The sequence below is a fragment of the Rhinoderma darwinii genome, chromosome 4 (assembly GCF_050947455.1).
Source record: "Rhinoderma darwinii isolate aRhiDar2 chromosome 4, aRhiDar2.hap1, whole genome shotgun sequence".
Lineage (NCBI taxonomy): Eukaryota > Metazoa > Chordata > Amphibia > Anura > Rhinodermatidae > Rhinoderma > Rhinoderma darwinii.
This window is the reverse complement of record NC_134690.1, coordinates 376,563,004-376,587,329: the sequence shown is the minus strand read 5'-3', so window position 1 is coordinate 376,587,329 and position 24,326 is coordinate 376,563,004. Positions and strand designations below refer to the sequence as shown.

The window sequence follows — 24,326 nt, the reverse complement described above, 5'->3', positions numbered from 1 at the left end:
GTTCAAATTTCAAAAAGAGCTTTTAAATTTATTAACTAAGAATCCAGATTATGATGAAACCTAGTAAATTTTACTTATTTTCGTCTAAGTGTGGTCCATGTTTTATTAACTCTATATTAATGTCTTAATATAATGCATTTTGCTTTTGGCGTGGGCAGTTTTACTGTACAGTATATTTATGAGTTTGGAATTCAGAAAATGCCTCGGCTTATATCCATTCCTTTATCATCCTTACAGCCCACATTTTAAAATTAGAGGCAAATTTATTGCACATTTTATACCTCCATCTTTTAAAGATGAAGAGTGGGATGAATCAAGCTAAGGTATATTATTATCCTGTTGAGATTTTTAGTAGAAATACTATTAATTTTATGTTTTTTTTTATACCAGGGTGACGAAGCTGAGGCAGTATTTCTATTTGTTTGCAATATTCTAGGTAAATCGTATCCTGCATATCTGGGCAGCTTTTTTTTTTTCATTATCATTAATTTTGTCATAGAAGTTTGTGGTCAGTTGATTATTATGATGAAGAATTATATTCCACAAATATAAGAGTACTTACTTTGCATATAGTAATAACAAAATTCATCATACAGGTTGCATACAATTACCACTAATAAAAACATTTTTTTTCCAAAGACATAAAAGATTTTATTTTGTACGACTTGCAACAGTCCCTCCTTTGTTGCAATGTTATTGTATGGGTGATTTTCTTTAAGGAACATGGCCTTAGAGGGCTGTATTCTTCCTGACTCACACACTGCTCCCTGCACTAGGCATAACACAGTGTATGAGTTCTCCTTTAAGTATGCTTGTACATATAATCTTACTGAGACCAGTACTATTTGATGTCCAGTTACTGAAGCGGATCATACACAATATATGTGACTAAAGTGGGCCATAAACATTAATTTAAAGTTACCCGAAGATCAAAATTTTGAAGATTATTTGTTGACGATTGGTCGCTTCGGAAAATATGTAGTGTATAAAAAGCTTTACTCCTATGGAGGAGTATCAAACTGCCACTTCACATCTGGCACTGGAAAAATGTAAATAGCTAAAATTCAATATGGCAAACTTAAATCCTTCAAAATCGAATCTGGCAGCCCTGTATACAAATTATCTAGTTGCATGATCCTATCAGAAATAGAGAGATTTACAGGCAATACATGCTTAGACAAACTAGAATATAATGAATAAAAAATATTTGCTAATTTCTATAGCGCTTCACTCTTTGTAAAACAATCGCTATCTGTTAATCACAATGTATAAGAAATCATTAGTAATGAAAAGCTGTCAGCTCATCAGGAATGTTCCTCTGGAAAAATCAATACAAATGAATCTACGTCTGTCCGCATGAGAAATCCCCGGCCAGTTGTTGCTATATGATAATATAGTAATAATAATAGACAGTGGACACAAAAACAAACAAACATATTTTGACAAAATACCATCGGTAGTATAATGTCACTAAAAAGTCATTAAAAAGAGTTAATCATGATCAATACATGGTTGGGCTCAGGCTATCGAAATTAAATTCTCAAAGTCATCATCGTATTCTACTGCGAGTAAAGTGCATAGGGATGAGCGATTGTAGAAATGATCACTTGTCCCCATACATTACTGATTACATTACACTACTCCTTGTGAAAGGAGAAAACGAGCGCCGATCAACGAGATGCCTCGTTGATCAACACACGTTTTTGTGGCCTATATTGGCTGTTGTAAAAGGACCCTAAGAGTGACAAGGTAAAAGGTATTGGGATATCTAAAGGCAATACAAAGAACAGAAGTAGAAAAGTTAGAAATTTAATCTGTAACTTTAATATTTTTGACTACTTAAAGAGGACCTGTCACTAGCTGCTACACTAGACCTCACATAATTGCCGCTGTGTCTGTGAGTCCAGCGGTGTTTGTTCCTTACCTCTGTGTCTGCCCCGTCCCCCCCCCCGTTGCTGAGATATTGCCCCCTCTCTATTTATTAAACAATATGTAAATGAACCGCTGGCCAGCCAAGTGGGTTTGGGCAGCCAGCCATTCTCAATGGGCGGGGCTAGCAGAGAGCCTCTGATGCTGACCTATCAGCATGAGGCTGTTTCCTCCAGACACACCTAGGCCAGCATCATCGCTGGCCTAGGTTGGTAGTAGAGAAGGTAGCAGAGAAGGTAGAAGAGAAATGTAGTAGGGAAGGTAGTAAAGAAGGTAGCAGAGAAGGTAGTAAATAAGGTAGAAGAGAAGGTAGTAGAGAAGGTAGCAGAGAAGGTAGTAGGGAAGGTAGTAGAGAAGGTAGCAGAGAAGGTAGTAGAGAAGGTAGCAGAGAAGGTAGTAGAGAAGGTAGAAGAGAAGGTAGTAAAGAAGGTAGAAGAGAAGGTAGTAGAGAAGGTAGCAGAGAAGGTAGTAGGGAAGGTAGTAGAGAAGGTAACAGAGAAGGTAGCAGAGAATGTAGTAGAGAAGGTAGAAGAGAAGGTAGTAGAGAAGGTAGCAGAGAAGGTAGTAGAGAAGTTAGCAGAGAAGGTAGCAGAGAAAGTAGCAGAGAAGGTAGTAGAGAAGTAGCAGAGAAGGTAGTAGAGAAGGTAGCAGAGAAGGTAGAAGAGAAGGTAGTAGAGAAGGTAGTAGAGAAAGTATCAGAGAAGGTAGTAGAAAAGGTAGCAGAGAAAGTAGCATAGAAGGTAGCAGAGAAGGTAGCAGGGAAGGTAGTAGAGAAGGTAGCAGAGAAGGTAGCAGAGAAGGTAGCAGAGAAGGTAGCAGAGAAGGTAGCAAAGAAGGTAGTAGAGAAGGTAGCAGAGAAGGTAGCAGAGAAAGTAGCAGAGAAGGTAGTAGAGAAGTAGCAGAGAAGGTAGTAGAGAAGGTAGCAGAGAAGGTAGCAGAGAAGGTAGTAGAGAAGGTAGAAGAGAAGGTAGCATAGAAGGTAGCAGAGAAGGTAGCAGAGAAGGTAGAAGAGAAGGTAGCAGAGAAGGTAGCAGAGAAGGTAGCAGAGAAGGTAGTAGGGAAGGTAGTAGAGAAGTTAGCAGAGAAGGTATCAGAGAAGGTAGTAGAAAAGGTAGCAGAGAATGTAGCATAGAAGGTAGCAGAGAAGGTAGCAGGGAAGGTAGTAGAGAAGGTAGCAGAGAAGGTAGCAGAGAAGGTAGTAGAGAAAGTAGCAGAGAAGGTAGTAGAGAAGGTAGCAGAGAAGGTAGCAGAGAAGATAGTAGAGAAGGTAGCAGAGAAGGTAGTAGAAGGTTTGGGCCGCCAGCGATTCTAAATGGGTGGGGCTAGCAGAGAGCCTCTGATGCTGACCTATCAGCATGAGGCTGTTTCCTCCAGACACACATAGGCCAGCATCATCGCTGTCCTAGGTTGGTAGTAAAGAAGGTAGCAGAGAAGGTAGAAGAGAAAGGTAGTAGAAAAGCTAGTAGAGAAGCTATCAGAGAAGGTAGCAGAGAAGGTAGTAAAGAAGGTAGAAGAGAAGGTAGTAGAGAAGGTAGCAGAGAAGGTAGTAGGGAAGGTAGTAGAGAAGGTAGCAGAGAAGGTAGCATAGAAGGTAGCAGAGAAGGTAGTAGAGAAGGTAGAAGAGAAGGTAGTAGAGTAGGTAACAGAGAAGCTTAAAGGGGAACACTGCATATAGTATGTCCCCTTTTTTATACTAGTGTTATGCGTACTGTGAAGCTATATAAATAAAGGACACGTCAGAGCAATACGTTGGAGGTAGAGTATACGTCAGGAGTATTTCCTCGAAATATACCTTCAACGTAAATCTCTGACGTATGCCAGTCTATAGCCATACAGTGGCATATGTCTCCCATTGGCCACAATGTTAAAAAAACATATACTTCTTTTGCGGTGACCCTTGTATAGGAAAGCGCAGTCTACTGTGATTTTCTATATATTAAAAAATAAAAAAAGAGGCCAAAGGGACACTCTCTTGGCCTTTCTCAGGTGAACGGGGGCCTATGGCTATGTTCAGCGTGAGCTTTTCAGGTGCAAGCGCCAAATATGTTCACTTAATGGAATATGAACAGGGCATTAAACATTGATTTAACCAGGTGAATTTATTCATTATGAAAAAAGAATGAGTTTATTTTAGAAACACTAAAAGCGCTGTCTGGTTGAGGCTCCCAATGCATTACCTACATGGAGTGATGTGTGGTTTGCTCCAGTACTACAGATACAAGAATTACATTTGTTCTATAACACAACCATATTTTATAGTTACTCAGCTATTCAGATTGCATACTTTCATGCCTGAACAGCCTGCTTTTCTGCCAGACACCGTTCTTATACCTTGAATGTTAAATGTTGGAAACCAGACACTGCATTAAAATGATGTGCTCTACAATTTTAAAGGACATAAAATAAAACTTTTATGCTCTGAATAACACTAAATGCTAGCGCACATTACTAGTACAAAAAAATGTTACATGGAAATATTTTATATTAGAAAATATCATAGTAGGATCGATTTTATACATTAAGAATTAAAGGGATTTTCCCATGAAAAAAAATCATAAAAGTCATCATCAAAAATAAAAAAAATAAAAAACTTGGATGCCCCCTCAAGATTGGGACAAGCCAAGGCCCAGAACTGGAGCTCCTTTAGTTTCAAATAATAATCCCTGTGTATGGCCAGGACCACACACAAAGTTTTGATTCCGTTTTGATGCCGTTTTTGGCTCAGTTTTTTGAGACAAACACAGGAGTGGACACCAAAGATGCATCAGTCTTTTCTATACACCTTTTCTTTGCTTTAGATCCACTTCTGGTTTTGGTTAAAAAAGACTGCACCAAATCTCTGCGTAACACTGACTGCCTGGTGAGCTTGTGTTTATATACAGCAGCAAATCTGTGCACACCGAGCTGCAGCGTTAAAACATGAGAAATGGATAAAGACGTCCTTTACGGTTTAGACTACCATGTAGCTAAGGTGCAGTCATTGGCCATAGCTGTGCTGATGGACCTGTTAGGCATCAACCATGGGGCTTCACTTCACTAACATTTTAAGACCTCCACAGGATTTTAAAAGTCTAGTATCTTCTATTGTGTCTGATGTCATGTGTCGTTTGCATTAGTAAAGTAAGTTGTTACTCAAGTCTTCCAAATATTTAGAAAAGGTTACATGTTCCAATATAAGGCTGGATTCACACTGAGTTTTTTGCAGACAGAAAATCTGCCTCAAAATTCTGCCGACTTTCGCTGCATTTTTCGCCCGCGGCCACTGAGCGCCACGGGCCGCAAACGCTGCGAAATACGCTTTCTCTGCCTCCCATTGATGTCAATGGGAGGACAGAGACGTAAACGCCTGAAGATAGGGCATGTCGCTTCTTTTTCCCGTGAGCGACGAGCCCTATCGATGGGAGGCATTTTCTGAAGTTTTTTTTTTGTGCGTTTTCCAACGCGGTTTCCGCATCAAAAAACGTGTCAAAAAACTCAGTGGGAGCTGATTTTAAGAGACCTTTCAGTATAGCAGAGGTAAGGATTTCACCACCGAGCCAGGGACAGTAAGACAACTTTTTATATATGGTTTTATAAGGCCAAATGCACACGATGCGTATTACATGCAGATTTGCTGCGTGTATATTCATGCGGCAAATCCAAAGCGTAATACAGTAGCAGCAATGTACATGAGAATTTTCCCGCACGTAAATTGACCGGTGGTGCGTATTTAAAAAATCTGCAGAATGGAAATTTATCTTGCGTTTCCGCTTGCGAATTGTATCTGACAAGTTTATTTTAAAAAAACACACCAAAATCCATAGCTTAAAACCACACCTTTTAACGCTTCAAAATGTAAAAACCGTACCTACGTAAAAACACATTCAAAAAAACGCACTATTAGGTACGGTTTTGATGCAGCTTTTCTGCACCAAATTCTGCAACGTGTGCATGTAGCCTACATTAATGCCAATACTGTTCAGCTGAAAAAACTTCTTAATTTCTATCCAATAGAATACCTTACTATCATCTGCAAAAATGACTTATTATCTGTGATTGGTCTGGTGCTTTTTTTCTCTACTATATTTTGCAGAAATACATATTTTTATATAAAAACTAGACACAGATCTAGTTGTGCAGAAATTGCACATTTCCCTTCCTTGTTGCTCAAAATAATATTAAAGACAAAATTTAGATATGATTATAAATCTGTGACATTTCTCCATGAAATGGGACACTAGCAATATTCCCAACCCAAATTTCATGTATTGAAATTACAGAATAAAACAGCAAAATTTGCATCCAAAATTTGGTCCTGTTTACATCTGCGTCAGGGCTTCCCGTTGTTTTGCTCCATCATAGGAGCGGAAAAACGAAAAACCTTAGCCACCGGATCGGTCATATGATCGAAACCAACAGTGCCTGATGGAACCCATTGACTTTAATTAACTCAGTCACGGTGTCCGTCATTTTGCCAGACTACATAGCGCAGAATCCTGCGCTATTTTGTCTGGAAAAAACAATGTAATCTGCAAAGTAGGGTCCTAACAGAGCCTATGACACAGATCTGAACTTAAAGTCATGTTTTATAATTGAAGTACCATAACAAAAAATGGAATAGGAAAAAATAATCCATGTATCAGAAAAAAATGTCAAAGAGCCTATTAAGATTCTTCTGGTCGTCTCCAGTGTCATGGTGGCCTGACTGCATGAATTAACTGCTATATTATAACTGCAATATAGTGCAAAAATATCCACTTACCTCCTTTAGACAGCCCATAAAGTTGTTACTGACTGGTGACCCGGGTAGGTCAGCTGTGCTAGGGCTACCTCCAACATAGAAAAAGTCGTCTGAACCCAGCATGGTGTAGTCTTCTTGAGTGTAGCCTGTTGTGGTCAGAATCCCATCCACTGAAATTGTTACCTACATAACAAAGCACAGGGAAAGGACACGCTATACTCAGACCTAAATACCGCAGTTCTGGGATGTGCCTGATTTGAAACCTAGTTTGGAAATCCATTTTCATGTCTGTTTGAAGTTTGGTCTTGGAATCTAGATTTCATCTTCCCCTAAAAGGATCTAAACTACTGTATTTCAGCTGTTGTCTGATTAATGAACTAGTGTCAGTATTGTCCCTACAGCAACTGAACAGTTATTTAGCAGACACAAAAATGGTGTTAGTAAAATGCTTTCTAGGTTAGTTCAGCTGTTGTACGTATTAGTAAGTTTAGTAGTCTGTCATTGACTAGTTAAAACATGCGTTAGGGGGAGGGGAGACATAAATGACGCAAGCGGTAATAAGCACCACCACTGTTTGCACTGATAACAAATGAGCAGCAGCGAAAAAATTAAACATGCAAACATAAAATAAAATAAAAAATAAATGCCAAATAAACAATGTTTATAGCGCCACTCTAGTGTGCACATGCCATACACACTACAGAAACAAAATACAAAGTTGGGAAATAAGTATCCAGACTGCTTGTGATGGATAAAGATGTGTGGACTTTACAAGTCAAGCCTTCATGCCATGCATAATGAATGGTTAGAGAGTGGCCGAGCCAGTAGCCACCTGGGCCAGCCAAAGGTTAGCGTTGTTTTTTTGTTAATTACAGCTTGATGCAAATGGTAGTAAAGTTAATGATGCCCCCTATGTGTGAGTAAAAAAAGAAACAAAGAAATAGAAAAAAAACAGGGACAGGTAAAACTAAGGAGGTCAACAACAGATGAAAAGAAGGAGTTGAAAGTAAGCAGAAGAGTACCAACCGCAGTTCCTCTTTTGTAATGATGTCTACAGTTAAAAGAAAGAAAGAAAAACACACGGCAAACCCAAAATAAGAAACAATTAGAATGATATCTACCGAACAATGTAGTTTGTTTACCATAGCGTGTCCAATGCCTGAGTGCTTTGTGGAGAAGGGGGGAGAAAGGAAATTAAAAACTGTGAACATAATAACGATTGTTACTTAAAAAAATAAGATGGTCACTACCATGTTAGTACATTTTTTGATTCAGGTAACGGTTAGTAGAATGACACATTCCATGAGTGACATGTTAGTTATTAAGCATGTTAGTAACATAGAAAAAAAGGGCAAAAAAATTTTACAAGAAAAAAAGCAGACTAACAAGTAGGCCTCCACAGAGGCAACCACAATAGTATTTGTCCTGCAAATATATTTCATAACTTATCAGCTCTGTACTGAACAAAAACGGACACATGGTCGCTAGTCCCCCATTTTTTAGGGGGTCTTTAAGCTTAATACATCTGACAGACATAAAAAATGGCTAAGGAATCAAAATATCTGCTTCCTCGACATTGTTTCTAAAACTGACTTCATTTTTGGACAAATTCAGAAATTATTTTTGAATCCCCTACTACTGGATTTACAGCTCTCAAGGAATCCTCCTCAACTCCAAAACTTCTTTCGGTCATACTGTTGGGCTTTTGGGGTCACAGATTACTGCAATGAAACAAAGCAAAGAAGATCCTGACACAGAAAATGAGTTGAATGGGTCTCTGTAACTGCCTTGTTAAACATGCACCAAGTAGGTTGTACAATGTCTAATTGATTACTTTATTGTTGTTATTTCAGTGATTATTTGATTATTGTTGTAACTAATGTCATGAGCAAAGGCAAATCTAGAAAGTTGGGCATGTATTGACTTTCAATATAATATCTGAAATTGTGCGGATACTTATGGTGCAGAAAAAAATATTTAGGACACAAATTCATTTTTAAAATACTAATTACTGTATTTTTCTGATTATAAGACTTTTTTTTAAAAAATGTAACAGGTTAAATCTGATAGTGGGAGAACGGTAAGGCCATTTTGGTAGAAAAATGGCAATTCATAAAAAACATTATTGCCTTATAGGCTGGTCCCTCATTCCTGCCTCTTCCATTATTGTACAAGATATGATTGTAGGTACGCGAGTGAACCGTATAAATTATTGAATAGTAATTTGTAGATGAGTGACTTTACATACAAGTGAGCAGTAGCCAGCACTTGAGTCTCTAAGACTGTGAGAGTTAAGGCCCTATTACACCGGCCAATTTTGGCCGGTGCAGCGAGTGCCAATCAACGAGACATAGTTGATCGGCACTCGTTTGGTCCTGTCACACGGAGCTATGGATGGGGAGGAGCGGTCGTTACTCTGATTGCTCGTCCTCATACATTATTATCTTGTCGGCAGCAGTTTACACAGGGGGATGCGCTGCCGACAACGATAGTATTATTCTTTTTTAAAACGATACGACCAGCAGATGATAGAGCGTTTACTCGTTCATTTGCTGATCACTGCCCTCTTTTTCTATGAATGATCGTTTGCCCGAAAATTGCCTAGTGTAAAGGGGTTACACAGTAAGAGCTGTATAGTATAAGAAAGTGTGGCAGAAAGATACAGTGAAAAAAAACAGTCAATAGCCAAGACAATAACTATAATGCAGGGACGTAGCTAGGAGACGGCTGGTGAAGCATTGGTGCTAGTGGGGTGCCAACAAGCCGCTCTGGTTTTTAAGATACAGGGCTTGAGTGGCAAACTAATTCTGTGCCTAGCCTAGCTTTGATCCGGCTGTATAATGTTTCAAGGCAGCATTTGGTCTGACATTTTTAGATTTTTTCCCCTCCAATCTAAGTCTTATCATCTATTGAGTCTTATAGTCCAAAAAATATAGTAACATATAAAAAATAAACAAAGAAATGCAATTTAATATTTTGATATTTCCCCATTTCCCATATACTTACAGAAATTAATAAATCTGTATCCAGATTCCATTTTCGGAATAATAAGGAATGATTAGGCAAATTGTTTCCCCGAGGAAAACAATACATATTATAATTTATCATTCGCTTTACAAGATATATTCAAATTATATGAGTGTAATGTATAGTTCTAAATATATATTTAATAATAGTGACTGCTATAGGGAAAATTAAAAATAAATACAGAGGGGCAGCCTCTAAACAATGACATTTTGACATTCAGTCAGTAATACTCAGACTACTATAAATGACTGTTTGTAGTCTGCCAAAAGGGCGGAGACTATGATCTTTAGATGTTCCACCTTTACTTAAAAATTATCTTGTTCTGTATGTGCTAGAAAGGAAGGACCTTTTCAAGCTATGAGTCTAGTTTTTTTGATAGTAGCAGTACCCTTGTTTCTGTACAAGACAGTAACCCCTTAGTGACCAGCCTATTTTAGGCCCTAATGACCAGGCTATTTTTTCAGGTTTAGTTTATAGTTGCATTCAAAGAGATATAACTTTTTTATTTTTCCGTCGACATAGCTGTTTGAGGACTTGTTTTTTTGCGGGTTTAGTTGTACCTTTTAATGGCACCATTTTGGGGTACATATCATTTTTTGATTAACTTTTATTCACTTTTTTGGGTGGGAATAGAAAAAAATTCTAAAATTCCACCATTGTTCTATGCGTTTTAAATTCACGCCATTCACTGTGCAGCGTAAATAACAAATTACCTTTATTCTATGGGTCGGTACTATTACGGCGATACCACATATGTTGAGGTTTTTTATGTTTTACAACTTTTGCACAATAAAAACACTTTTGAACTAAAATTATTTGTTTTTGCATCGTCGCTTTCCAAGAGCCGTAATTTTTTTATTTTGCTATCAATGTAGTGATTTTTTTGTGCTTGTTTTTTGTGGGACGAGATGTAGTTTTGATTGGTACTGTTTTGGGGTACGTGGGACTTATGGATTAACTTTTATTATGACTTTTTTGGGGGGGAATGGAAAAAAATAGCAATTTCGCCATTGCTTTTTGCGTTTTTTTTACGGTGTTCACCTTGCGGTTTAAATTACATATTAACTTTATTGTTTGAGTAATTACGGTCGCGGCGATACCAAATATGTGAACTTTTATTTCTTTTTTATACTTTTATTAAATAAAAACCCTTTTTATGCAAAAATTGGATTTATTTTTTTACTGTAATTTTTATTAATCATTTTTACTTCACATTACTTACTTATTTTTTTAGTCCCACTAGGGGACTTCACTGTGCGATCTTTAGATTACTGCTATAATGCTTTGGTTTACTTAGTATACCAAAGCATTATTGCCTGTTAGTGTAAAACGGACAGACAATCTATTAGGACGTGCCTCCTGCATTTTAACGGGTTAAACGGCCGTGATCGATGTAAACTTCGATCACGGCCATTGGAGCAGGAGCTGGGCTGTCATCAGAAAGCCGAGCCCTGGCTCCAGCCTGCACAGGACGCCCGTGCAGGATTCAAGACTTGGCCGCCGTGAAAAGGCATGGAATTCTGTGTGGAAAATCTGCAGCATTTACAGTAGCAGCAGAGTGAATGAGATTTGAACAAATCTCATCCACACGTTGCAGAAAAAACCCACTGAAAAAATGTTTACACATTTTTTTAATCCGCAACATGTCAATTGTTGCACTTCTGTTGCAGATTTTCCCCATTAAATTCAATAAGGAGTTAAAGAGGCTCTGTCACCAGATTTTGCAGCCCCTATCTGCTATTGCAGCAGATAGGCGCTGCAATGTAGATTACAGTAACGTTTTTATTTTAAAAAAACGAGCATTTTTGGGCAAGTTATGACCATTTTTGTATTTATGCAAATGAGGCTTGCAAAAGTCCAAGTGGGCGTGTTTAAAGTAAAAGTCCAAGTGGGCGTGTATTATGTGCGTACATCGGGGCGTTTTTACTACTTTTACTAGCTGGGCGTTCTGACGAGAAGTATCATCCACTTCTCTTCACAACGCCCAGCTTCTGGCAGTGCAGATTTGTGACGTCACTCACAGGTCCTGCATCGTGTCGGCCACATCGGCACCAGAGGCTACAGTTGATTCTGCAGCAGCTTCGGCGTTTGCAGGTAAGTCGATGTAGCTACTTACCTGCAAACGCTGATGCTGCTGCAGAATCAACTGTAGCCCTGGTGCCGATGTGGCCGACACGATGCAGGACCTGTGAGTGACGTCACAGATCTGCACTGCCAGAAGCTGGGCGTTCTGAAGAGAAGTGGATGATACTTCTCGTCAGAACGCCCAGCTAGTAAAAGTAGTAAAAACGCCCCGATGTACGCACATAATACACGCCCACTTGGACTTTTACTTTAAACACGCCCACTTGGACTTTTGCAAGCCTCATTTGCATAAATACAAAAATGGTCATAACTTGGCCAAAAATGCTCGTTTTTTAAAAATAAAAACGTTACTGTAATCTACATTGCAGCGCCTATCTGCTGCAATAGCAGATAGGGGTTGCAAAATCTGGTGACAGAGCCTCTTTAAATTAAGATTTCTATTGAACTGGTCAGTCTTATCTCAGACTTCACGGAGTGACCAAATAACCCCTGAACTCAATTACTATAATTGACTGCTATTGCAATAAAAAAGTGTTCCTAATTACTTCAGTACTCATTGATTTTGTCACTACCAGGTGGAATACTAATTAATGAAGTCCTGTTTCCTTAAGCATCTTGAGCTTGGATGAATTAAATATGATCATGCCCAAAGTTCTTTTAAGATCTATTATCACTATCAAAAAATGCAAAGAAGTGAGGAACATTCTTAAAGGCTATGCAAGGCATACTACTGTTCTAGTGAGCCTCTTTAAAACCTGCAGCAAATAGCAAATAATGTTATTTTTGCAATAGAAGATGCAGCTCAACAAGATGGCTGTGTTTCTAATCTTCTACAAACTTGACAGTGTATAATAAATATAATTTTATAATACTATGTCATTTTATAAAAAACAGTAACCTAATTTAAAATACTTTTTCTTCAATAATAGACTTCTCATTGTTAAAGTTGTGATTTTTTTGTTTTGTTTGGGCAAAACTGTGCAAGGATCCTTTGTTCACAGCAGGAACAGACATATCATAGTATCATAGTATCCTTTAGTGTAAGAAAAGGGATGATTTGGATCATTCATGAATTATCGAAACCACTGGGACTTGAAAAGAACCTAAGCTGCCAGGCAGGGTGTACAGCTAAAATTTCGATCCAACTGATGTCAGCAATGATACCAGGCAAGGAAACAGCATCCTGCTGGCAACAGGGGACATACTCTATTCACTTTATCTTTTATTTATATGTTTATCACTTGACAAAAATATATATTTTATGTTGCATTAGGCTTTTAAAATTACATTTTTATTAACTGTATAAAGTGAATGTCCACCATTTGGGGAGGGGGGGGGGTTAATGTTTTAATCTATCTTTATACTGTAGCAGTTGGAGCTCTGCTGTTAATCTCCTAAATTACCTGCAGCCACCAATAGAGGCAGTTACAGAGATTACTGCATACTCATGTACATTTGTACTCAATAATAACACAATATGAAGTAAACTCACAAGCTCCCCCTACTGGTGGCAGCAGATAGAAATAATTTTATAATTGGCTCTATATGGATGGGATTTGGAGCTCTGTATCAGAAAAACTTCACTCAAACCACTATAAAGATATATTAATTAATCAGCACAGAACTTTGGATCTAACAAAACATGGAGTTAAAAGGGGGTGATTCACATTAACTTTTAGGACTTGAACCCAAAAATGAAATTCAAAGGAAAGTTATCTTTGGGACAGGCCACTTTTTTATCTTACAAACCTAGGAAGCACTACTGCAAGCCACCTACATCTTTCCTCCTTTGAGCACTGTTAGTTATTCGGCAAATCGAAAAGGGATCACTTAATATACTTCCCGGCAGCCCTGTCGCAGTTAAGGGAAAGAGCCCTGTATCATCGGAGTCAAGGAAGGAAGGAAGGTTACTTCTTTTGGCCCCTTGATTGACAATAGTGCCGCCTAGTTTTGCTCAGAAAGGCTTCAAATGTCCAATTATAGTCGACAATTATTCTAGTGACAGATGCCCCTTACATATCTGCAGGCTCAGTAAATGAAAAAAAACTTTTATGAGCTTAAAAGTTTGCCCACTTTTGTTAGTTGCTTCATCCGTTCCTTTTTTGGAATGTCTAAAATATGAATCAGGTCATTTGAAACTTAAGAGACAAAAAAACCCTAATGATGGTAATTATATAACTACAGAACTGCCAGAATTGCTAAATATCATTATATATATGTATACAATGTAATCATTTTTTTAACCTAATCTATAGTACTCAACAATACACTACATTTACCATATATACTGTGTTATCTATCAATCCCTTTCTAATTGATGGCCCTTGGTATTTTCTAGGTCTGCCCCTGCTCAGGTTTAATAAACCTAAAAATATCTATTAGTATATTTAATCTTGAGAATATTTGAACTTAGCTGTGTAGAAAAAAATTAATAACGTTTTCATCCATTTTACTGTTACCTGACGCAGATTTCTTGTTACTTTCACATCATGCCAGTTATTGTCATTAAACTTTCCATTCACTGGTTCCACCAAGGCCTCAAAGGCCCCTGACCCCAAATTAATGACCAAAGACACGGCTCCATTTTTCAAGGCCAGATTGACATAATCTGCCGATTTTCCTGTGTGAAGCATCAGTCCGTTCCTCTGTAGAGTTTTAAACGACAACGTGATTTCATCGCTGCTGCTTTGAATAGGGTTTTGCGACAAGTCGTAGCAGAAATACTCAGACCCCTTAAATGTAGCAATGTACTCTTCCTTCCCTGTAAAAAAAACAAAAAACTTGTATGTCACATATAAACTATGTTAAATTCAGTTGGGTTAAATTCAGCAATTTAACTGCATTGCTTCAAATAAAAAAAAGAAAAATAAATGAAAGAAAAAAAAGAAAAGAAAAATAAATAAAAATAAAAGAAAAGTAAATTTTTTAAGAAAACCTTCACTTTTAAAGACAGAACGGCATTCATTTTCAATGCAACTGACTAGTTATTTTAAAAGCATTGACAATTGTACAAATGGTTTAGGCTACTAAACAAATATCTCATACACTTGGGCCATGTATAGATGAATTGTACTTTCAACTTTTAGTTCATGGTACAATCAGCTCATTATTTTTATGCATGAGCTCATTAAAAAGAAAATTAAAATACAACTTCAGCAGCTTAGCATTACTTTCAACTTATTCAGTTGTGAAGAAAAACCTCAATATGCCCAATATGATGATGAGATATACATTCTGTGCCTCATTGTTACATTTTAACATAATAATAAATAAATAAGTAAATAAATAATAGGTTATTCTTGTTAATACACGATTTAAGCTATTTTTAGAAAAATATGATTAATAATGCAAGCTGATAATTAAACCAGTCCTTTCATTATCTATTACTGCCATATTTATCATACTTTTGCAAAAATAAATTTAGGTTAAGAAAGACTTTAATAGAAAGCTATCACTAGGACAGATTCATTTTATACATAAGGCACAGAATGTAGACAGTGGGTGCATTTATATAAATTTAACTGTCCCCCCAAAGTGCCCTCCATCTAGTAAGAGGACTCATGTAGCCGCTTCTCTGCTCCGAATGAATTATGAAAGCTCAATAAGAAAAATTCAACCAATAGTGAAGCTCCACTCCAATTCTGATTTTCCCCATGTTTGTGTGGGTTTCCACCCATACCCCAAAAACATAACGATAGGGAATTTAGATTGTGAGCCTGTAAAGGATCTGCCAGACACAGCTTCTGTGTCGACGCCTGTGGTTAATCAGTCTGCACCTGCTCCTAAGTCTGATAGAGTGACTCGATCATCTACCACTCGGGCTGGGAGGCTGAGAAGTGGGAGAAACTCACAGCCTGGCCAGATGGTTCTAGCTCCCGCCCTCGGTCTATTTATACCTTCATTTCCTGCTTATCTCTGCCTGTGATTCTTTCCTGTTTTCTGGCTCTGCTGCTCCTGCTATCATTATTGACCTTGCTTCATTTTGACCCTGGCTCTACTGACTACGCTCCTGCTCTGCGTTTGGTACCTCGTACACTCCTGGTTTGACTCGGCTCGTTCACTATTCTTGTTGCTCACGGTCTTGCGGTGGGCAACTGCCCCATTTCCCTTAGCTTCTGTGTACCCTTGTCTGTTTGTCTGTCGTGCACATATTGAGCGTAGGGACCGTCGCCCAGTTGTATGCCGTCGCCTAGGATGGGCCGTGCAAGTAGGCAGGGACTGAGTGGCGGGTAGATTAGGGCTCACCAGTCTTCTCCCTACCCCGTCATTACAGAGCCCCAATGGGAACTGTAAATAAGGACCTCTGTGGAATATGTTAATGCTGTATAAGTAATAGAAATAAATAGTGGGGTTTGACTGTCTACTATGTGGTTATTATTCTCCTTACTACAGAAGTTTTTTTTGCACAGGAGATAGACTTTGGCATTATAACTATGTTCCCCTTCTAGGCACCGTGGACAGAATAAATAAGGAATCCCAACCATTTATTTAGTCTGGTCTCGACAAATTATGTAAAGTATAGCTAGAAACTAAAAAAAAATAATTTGGGGGATGAGCTTTAAGGTAAACCCTCTGCACTGTGGAGTCTTACATTTTCTTTTGTTTGCAGGTCAATTGTACTAGAAACGAGCACATATCTAGTTAATTGATTTATTGGTTCTACAACCTTTCATTTCATGAAAAATTGTCCATTATCTTTCCTTAAGAATAGGGGATCATTTTCACTTACTTTAAACAGAGCCAACAGAACAATGACACAAAGGTAACTTTTTATCTTAAAATTAGGAGGACCAGGTTCAATTTGACCAATATAACACCAGCAAGTCAAAGAGCTTACGTCGGAAATACCTGCATACCGCACACTATAATTATAGGCTAGTCAAAGGAATCATTTTACTGTGAATGACCGAGCCTGAGTAAAACCAGCTTCTCCAGGGCTTAGAAAAGATTGGAAAAAGCTTTTAAGAAGGTTAACAGTTTGTATGTATCACTCCTTCCTTAAGTATTCAAGGCTAAATCTTGTGAGCTAATGGTATTTTCCTTGAGAAAGCGAATGATAAAGCCAATTCAGCATGTCCGCACCTTCTATAAAAGGCAGCTTCGTATGTCACTGAAGATCTGATCAGCCCGGTAGCCGCAAACAAACTCAGTTTAAAGCACCTTCCTGGTGGAAGTTCTCAAAGTAAAATCATTGTCTGTAATATCTGAATTCTCATTGTCCGCCTACCTTTATTCAATCAATACGAATAGATTAGAAGCTGTACTTTTTTTCGTGTACACATTTAGAGTATGACCCCCCATTGTACTATGAAACTGATGAAGTAGCATTAAAAATAGATTTTTTTTTAAATGGTTTCCAAATCACGGTACTTAAAAAGGAGAAATTTTCCTTATTTGAAATTGTAGATAATGCACTGTATTTACCCGACTAGGGTTGTGAATTAAAAGCAATTTAGACTACTTCCTATAGTAGGCTCGCAAATTGACCCATAATAATCAATGACCACAAAAACCATTGGCATTTGTCTGATATCTTACATCTCTGAGAAGTACATAGAATCATTTTTACACTGAGTAAATGAAAGATAAACCAAGATAAATTCTACAATTCTTTATACTAACCACTAGCAAAGAACAGACAGGCAAGAGACGTATCTATCTGCTTTTGAATGCTAATCCAAAGGGTTCAGTAGCGAGTTTGTAGCAATAGGGAAATAGGATATCTATTGCAACATCGTGTTCTGTGGTCGCATGGAGCGGCAGAGGGGGCCATGCATGCACAAGACTCTCTCCATTCTGTAATATGGGAGTTAAGGAAACAGCAGACCAAGTGCTGCTCGGCTGTTTTTGTAACTCCCATTAAAAAGAATGGAAAGAGCTGAGCACATGCGCGGCTCCCACTTCACTAGTTCTCGATACAGAGGACCTCCGTTCTCAATATAGGTGTGGGTCCTGGAGCTCTGGAACCTGGATCTATCAGACATCCTGTGGATATGCCATAAAGGTCTAAGTTGGAAATATCCTTTTAAAGTAAATGGGTTCTGTCGGGCACCATTGCTGTCCATCATGCAATCTATCCAGCCCTTCCTGTTTTCTCATTATTCAGCTGCTCTGACCGAACAGAATAATGGAAAACCTCCCGCTGATTAAAACATAGCCTCACATGCTGCCCTAATCACAGCAAGCTGCAATGCACTGTGTGTTCTGACACCTTGCTATCATAGCCACTAGCCAGCATATACTTTTCAGCAATTTGTACTACAGAAGCTCTTCTGTGGGATTAGCCCAGATAGCTAACCTTTCCTCTCCACATGCATCAATGAGCCTTCGGCGCCCATGACCCTTTTGTTGGTTCACCGGTTGTCCTTCCTTAGACCACTTATGGTAGATACTAACCACTGCATACCTGGAACTCCCTACAAAATCTGCCGTTTTCGAGATGCTGTGAGCCAGTTGTCAAAGCATCACAATTTAACCCTTTTCAAAGTCGTTCAGATTAGTGCTGTAGCGATAGGGGACGCATTGGTCGCAGTTGCGACCAGGCTCCTAAACCACAGGGGCAGCAGCTCCCTTACCTAAAAATGGCTGTAACTGTAAAGGATCTGCCAGACACAGCTTCTGTGTCGACGCCCGTGGTTAATCAGTCTGCACCTGCTCCTAAGTCTGATAGAGTGACTCGATCATCTACCACTCGGGCTGGGAGGCTGAGAAGTGGGAGAGCCTATCACAGCCTGGCCAGACGGAGCTAGCTCCCGCCCTCTGTCTATTTATACCTTCATTTCCTGCTCCTCCTTTGCCTGTGATTCTGCCTGTTTCCTGGCTCTGCTGCTTCTTGTACTATTGACCTCTGCTTCATATTGACCCTGGCTTTACTGACTACTCTCTTGCTCTGCGTTTGGTACCTCGTACACTCCTGGTTTGACTCGGCTTATTCACTACTCTTGTTGCTCACGGTGTTTCCGTGGGCAACTGCCCCATTTCCCTTAGCTTCTGTGTACCCTTCTCTGTTTGTCTGTCTTACACATATTGAGCGTAGGGACCGTCGCCCAGTTGTACGCCATCGCCTAGGACGGGCCGTGCAAGTAGGCAGGGACTGAGTGGCGGGTAGATTAGGACTCACCTGTCTGTCTCTCTACCCCGTCATTACAGCACCCTTACTTTTTTATGCTCTTCATCTTGCGGCAGCCTGTGCATCCTTATTCCTTCTCTACTGTCTCCTCCACTCTAGTACTCTGAGGCACCAGGAGTAGAGGAGACAGAGGAGGAGGATTCAGGCTACCACATGCAACGCAGGATGGAAAGCATAAAGAAGCGGGCCCATCCGAATCCCCAACAGGCCCTCACATCAGGCTTGTGTTGAGGTGCAACAAAGGTCCAGATGCCAGGCAGCATCGGGGCGTTGTAGATATCGATTATCTACACATAGATTTATATATATATATATATATATATATATATACATATATATATATATATGTATATAGCTAGATTGATTGATCGATTAATAGATAGATGATAGATATTAGTACAATTTTATGTACTTATACTGTATTTTACAAGTATGAGAAGAAGAACATAATAAGGAAGTTACAGGGAACTGAGTAGGGTTTTGTGCATCATTTACTATAGAAAATTAGATACGTTCTTGGTCAGGTAAATGCCTGGTTCTCATGGTGGCCTGAATCCTGTTATTTTCTCAAATACTGCCATTCTCCAGTCAATAGGCGCTCACAGCTGCCATACTATATAATCTTATACACACTAATGCCCACTGTAGATATAGCTCCAACTGGACAGAAATCCATGGTTTGTCTTTCAAGACTCTTAGGACTTATTTAGCTCAGCAGTACATTTGCATCTATTTCCCTATAAACGATCTAATTTTACAGAAAGCACATGGAACTGCCAAAATATAATTTCTTAGCATTTTCAATTTATTGAAATAGAAAATAAGCAGCCATGGTCTGTACTATTAAAGGCTATGTACACCTTTGAAAACATTTTTTTATTTTTAATAATAAAAATGTCTATCAGTGTGTTTGCTGCAACATTCTAATTACTCTTTAGTAAAAATTATTTTTACTCTTTGAGATACAGCTGCTTTGTATCCTGTATACAGAGCAGCTGTATCTAGCGCTGAAACCTGTATCAGTCAGGTCAGCGGCACTGACGGGTTCAGTGTCAGCGGGACATGCGTGATCGATCTGTTACCTACCGATCACATCTAAGTTCATCATTTAGACGTGATCGATAACAGGTGATCCATCTGCATGTTATGGGCGTTGGTACGAGTCCTTAAAACAGGCAACTGCCAATTATTTCCCTTCCCATACCACCATATATCTATTTCTATCAATTGCACCACCATTCTCTGTTGGCTGTTTCCATTGAGAATTAAAGAGGTTTTCCAGAAATATACATTGATGGTCTATCCTTAGGATAGTCATCAATGTGTGATCAGTGGGGTCCACTAATCAGAATACCGATCCCCCTCATTTTGCTAATTGTTGGGTGCCCACACATTGAAAGCCATCAATGTATATTTCCGGAAAACACCTATGATATAAAAATTAAAACAAGATAAATTCAATCACATAGACTATAAATGGTTTGTAACTTCTTAGAAAACTTATTTTCCTGCCACCTCACATTTTTCTTACTTTGTACAATACCTTTTTGTCAAGCGCTCAAGTCTTGCGACGTACAGTACTAATTGAACAACAATAACCTCTTCTGTGCTTTTGGCCTAAAAGCTTTGATGGCAATTTTTTGACAAGGCACGAAATGATTTAATATATCAGGTCAACGGCACCTGTGACTCTTTACTTTGTTATAATCTGGAACGTCTACTATTTCTTAGTATATTAAGTGAATTTCTCTGTTATGTGTTTGGGCACAGCATATAAAGTAAAAAGCACAGAAGTTTCGTCTCCTCACCAGTGAGCTATTGATATCATGCTATGGACAATTGTTGCCATAGTGACACTTTAGTTTCTCTTGCGATTTTAATGTTGACACATAAGAGTTCATTTGACAATACTGTATTTAGGTGTGAAATTCACACTGAACCATAGCACATATACCAGTCCGAGTGTCTATTATCTGCCAATAGTATTAGTCATGGCCATTTTTATTTTTTTTATTCAAAATGAATTTGGATGCATTTATACAATTATTATTTTCATTTTAGTAATTAATATCTGATTTCATCAATAGGCATGAACCACAGAGGGATTTAAAGGGGTATAAAAAGTTAGAATAGGTTGAACTAGACAAGAATAGATTGATGTAGATGGACTCATGTCTTACGGTGTCCTTGCTGTGTTATTATGAATAAGAAAAACTTAGGTGCTTACTTCTGGAAATAGCGCCACTCTTGTTCATAGGCATTGTTGGGTGTTGCAGCTTAACCCCTTTTTACTGGAAAGGGCTGAGTTGCAATATCAGTCAAGGCCAATGGGCAACAGTGGAGCTGTTTTTGAGAGAAAGCAGACAGGTTTTTGTAATTTCATGCAACCCCTTTAATTTAACGTAAAGTGTAGCTAAATGTTTGACAAACTTCTGACATGTCATAGACATATAGACATAGACATGTCAGAAGTTTGGATTGGTGGGGTCCGAGCACTGAGACCCCCACCAATCACTAGAACAAAGCAGCTGAAGCGCTCAGCCGCTTCGTGTCTGTTCGGCTATTTCTGGAAATAAATGTATTGGTATACGGACTCAATAGAAAGTCTATGAGCCCGTACTCTATGACATGTCAGAAATTTGTCAAACGTTTAGCTACACTTTAAAGGTACAGGAGAGGGTAAATATTGCACCTCAAATTTTCTAGATCAAAACTGATTTTAGTCTTGGTATGCATTCAGTATTCGAAAAACTTCAATATCTGGAGGGACAATATATGTGATGGCTATATCAGGAAAGTAAAACAGGTACTACTGTCAGGGGCGCAGGATAACCAATGAATAATAGGTTTGACTGCCAGTCACCAGCCGATGCAACCTGGCGCCGTGTAGTTTCTGAACTTAGGGAAAATTGACTTCATATGGATGAAACCGCATGGGTCCAGTTATATCTACTCTCCAGAAAAAAAAAAAAAAGGCGTTCACTAATCCATCCGTCTTTGATCTCCATCGCTCCTCATCATGTTCCAGGGTATGTGCTGGCCTCCAGTTTCTACATGATTGTTCCATTGTGTCCAGCTATTTTTAGCCCTTCTTTTTGGCCATTTTGAGCCTGCATGTTTACATAGGACGCCTTCAGCTTTACTCTGCTGATTGTTATATATTCTGTAGGCAGCAGTAGACTTTCTAGTCTATTTCTGTACATTGCTATACTTAGTAGGCAGCACTATATCGTATGTGGGTTTCATCACTCTATGCCTATGGTTTATATTTTTTGTCCTGTGGACTACTTGAGCGTGGTCTGGTCATCTTTGGATGGTTGACTCTGTTTGTCCATGGTCTATTTCATCTGACCTTGCTGTATATATCTCCGTGTATGATGTATCCCTTTTTTATTCCATTACATGTTATTGTTGAGTGTATTTAATAAAGATTTTCTGTACTTTTGTATATTATTTAGTATACTATTTCTTTAAGGGCTATGTCCCTTTTTGGTTCGCTTTTAGGTTGTATATCTACTCTCCAGGTCTGAAAGGACCCGAATCTCTCTACTATGCCAGTCAATAGGATTTAATGCTGCAATGTGAGAGTGGGGGGTGGAACTAAAACGGGGGTGGGAAGGTTCAGAGATGACCAATTGGCTGCACAGGGCCGTTAAAAAATTCTCATGGTGGCTCTGGATTGCTAGTTGGTCTGTGTATTTTACTCACCATTGTTTTATGTGGAAATTTTTGGTACATTGCATACTGACATAGAAATATCAGATTGCTTAGGGTACTTTTTGTATAGAAGAATTAAATACAGTATATGCATTTACACCACAGTCATGGAATATTAGAAACATAAAAAACTAAATATGTAGTGAGTATACGCGCTATAGAAAATAGCAGCAAAATAAATGCAGGGCTGTAGGCTGCGAAGGAGAATTATACGGAAATTAAATGAATTAATAAATGAGTCCAATTAACATTAATCTAAGTATTGTCAGAGGCAAATATATATTCTCGAGAAAAACGGGATAAATGAGATATGTTAGCTAATTTGACCTATTGCATTAGAGTATCTCCAGCTTCTCTGCCACAAGATAAGGGTGAAAGATTATTTCTTACTTTCCTTCTTGCAATGGAAAACATGAAGCCTTAAAAAAAACACCATATCTAGCTAATTAAAATGATCACTGACAACCCGGCATATTTTCTATTAGGAAGGAGAAAAACTCCAGAGCAATAATTTGAGCAGAGTGAACAGGTAATTAGGCGCACAATTCCTGTTATTGTTAGCGGTGGGCGATCGCCTCGCTCCCTTAGCGCTATACTCAAGAACCTACACATCAGCGCTTACAGCTCTTATAGAGGAGACTTCTTTGCATTTCATTTATTTAAGAAAGAATTTCAAGCTGTGGAAATACAGATGTAGCAGAGTGGAATTTGCCATTTAACTCATCGGTACAGCATTGTTTGTCCATCTGATATTGCTGAGTTGTAGCAGAGCCGCATTTGCTATTAGGCACACCTCATTGTGATATCATAATGTGTAATGCTGGATTTTACAAATGTATTGCAGTATCTTGTTTTAGCAATTAGCACTAATAATGCATAAAGATTTGCATACAATTTCACCACTGCTGACCCCATATTTATTTATATATGACTAAGAAGGGGTAGGTAACATAAAACCAGGACTCTCTGTTGTTTCAGGGCTTGGTGGGTCCCATCAGGATAATCCTTGCCCATATTACCTATAAAGGTATGTGGGCATCATAGAAGCAGTGGGTCAGCTGTGTGTGGGACCCACCTTTTATAGGCCGGATGTGATAGCCAATGCACAGGACACAGTCATGAACTGTATTACATGGGCTCTCATTTATTTCAATAGTGACATGTCATACCACATTACCACTGTGCCAGTAATTTCCGCCAGTCATAATGACTGATTTTAAAGGCATTGTCCGGTTTCAGGAATTTAACGTTATTTTTTTTTATATAATAAAAACGTTATACAATTTTACATTACACTTTCTGTATTAATTCCTCACAGTTTTCAAAATCTCTGCTTGTTGTTATTTAGTAGGAACATTCATTGTTTACTTCCAAAGGATAAAACTCAGTCCATGGTCATGTGATGGACACACAGGTGCATGGCTCGTTACAGTTACAGTATGTGTATCAAAGCTGTGTTTTCTAACAATCCAATCACCTGTGTGTCCGTCACATGACTATGTAATGAGCCGTGCACCTGTGTGTCCATCACATGACCATGTAAAGGGCCGTGCACCTGTGTGTCCATCACATAACCATGTAAAGGGCCGTGCACCTGTGTGTCCATCACATGACCATGTAACGAGCCGTGCACCTGTGTGTTCATCAAATGACCATGCAAAGAGCCGTGCACCTGCGTGTCCATCACATGACCATGTAACGAGCCGTGCACCTGTGTGT

At 38.7% G+C, this 24,326-nt stretch overlaps 1 protein-coding gene across 12 annotated transcripts in view; it reads right to left on the bottom strand.

Moving 5' to 3' along the window:
- The window catches only part of NRXN1 (neurexin 1), a 1,175,924-nt gene that overhangs the window by 712,199 nt on the left and 439,399 nt on the right, over positions 1 to 24,326 (bottom strand). For 10 of the 12 annotated variants that reach the window (XM_075863167.1, XM_075863168.1, XM_075863178.1 and 7 more), the window contains 3 exons: positions 14,221 to 14,522; positions 7,792 to 7,815; positions 6,671 to 6,832 (listed from right to left, as the gene is read on the bottom strand). In XM_075863167.1, the coding sequence (XP_075719282.1) occupies positions 6,671 to 6,832; positions 7,792 to 7,815; positions 14,221 to 14,522 (488 nt within the window). The remainder of the gene's footprint in view (positions 1 to 6,670; positions 6,833 to 7,791; positions 7,816 to 14,220; positions 14,523 to 24,326) is intronic. The other 2 variants (XM_075863171.1, XM_075863174.1) reach the window with 1 other exon arrangement.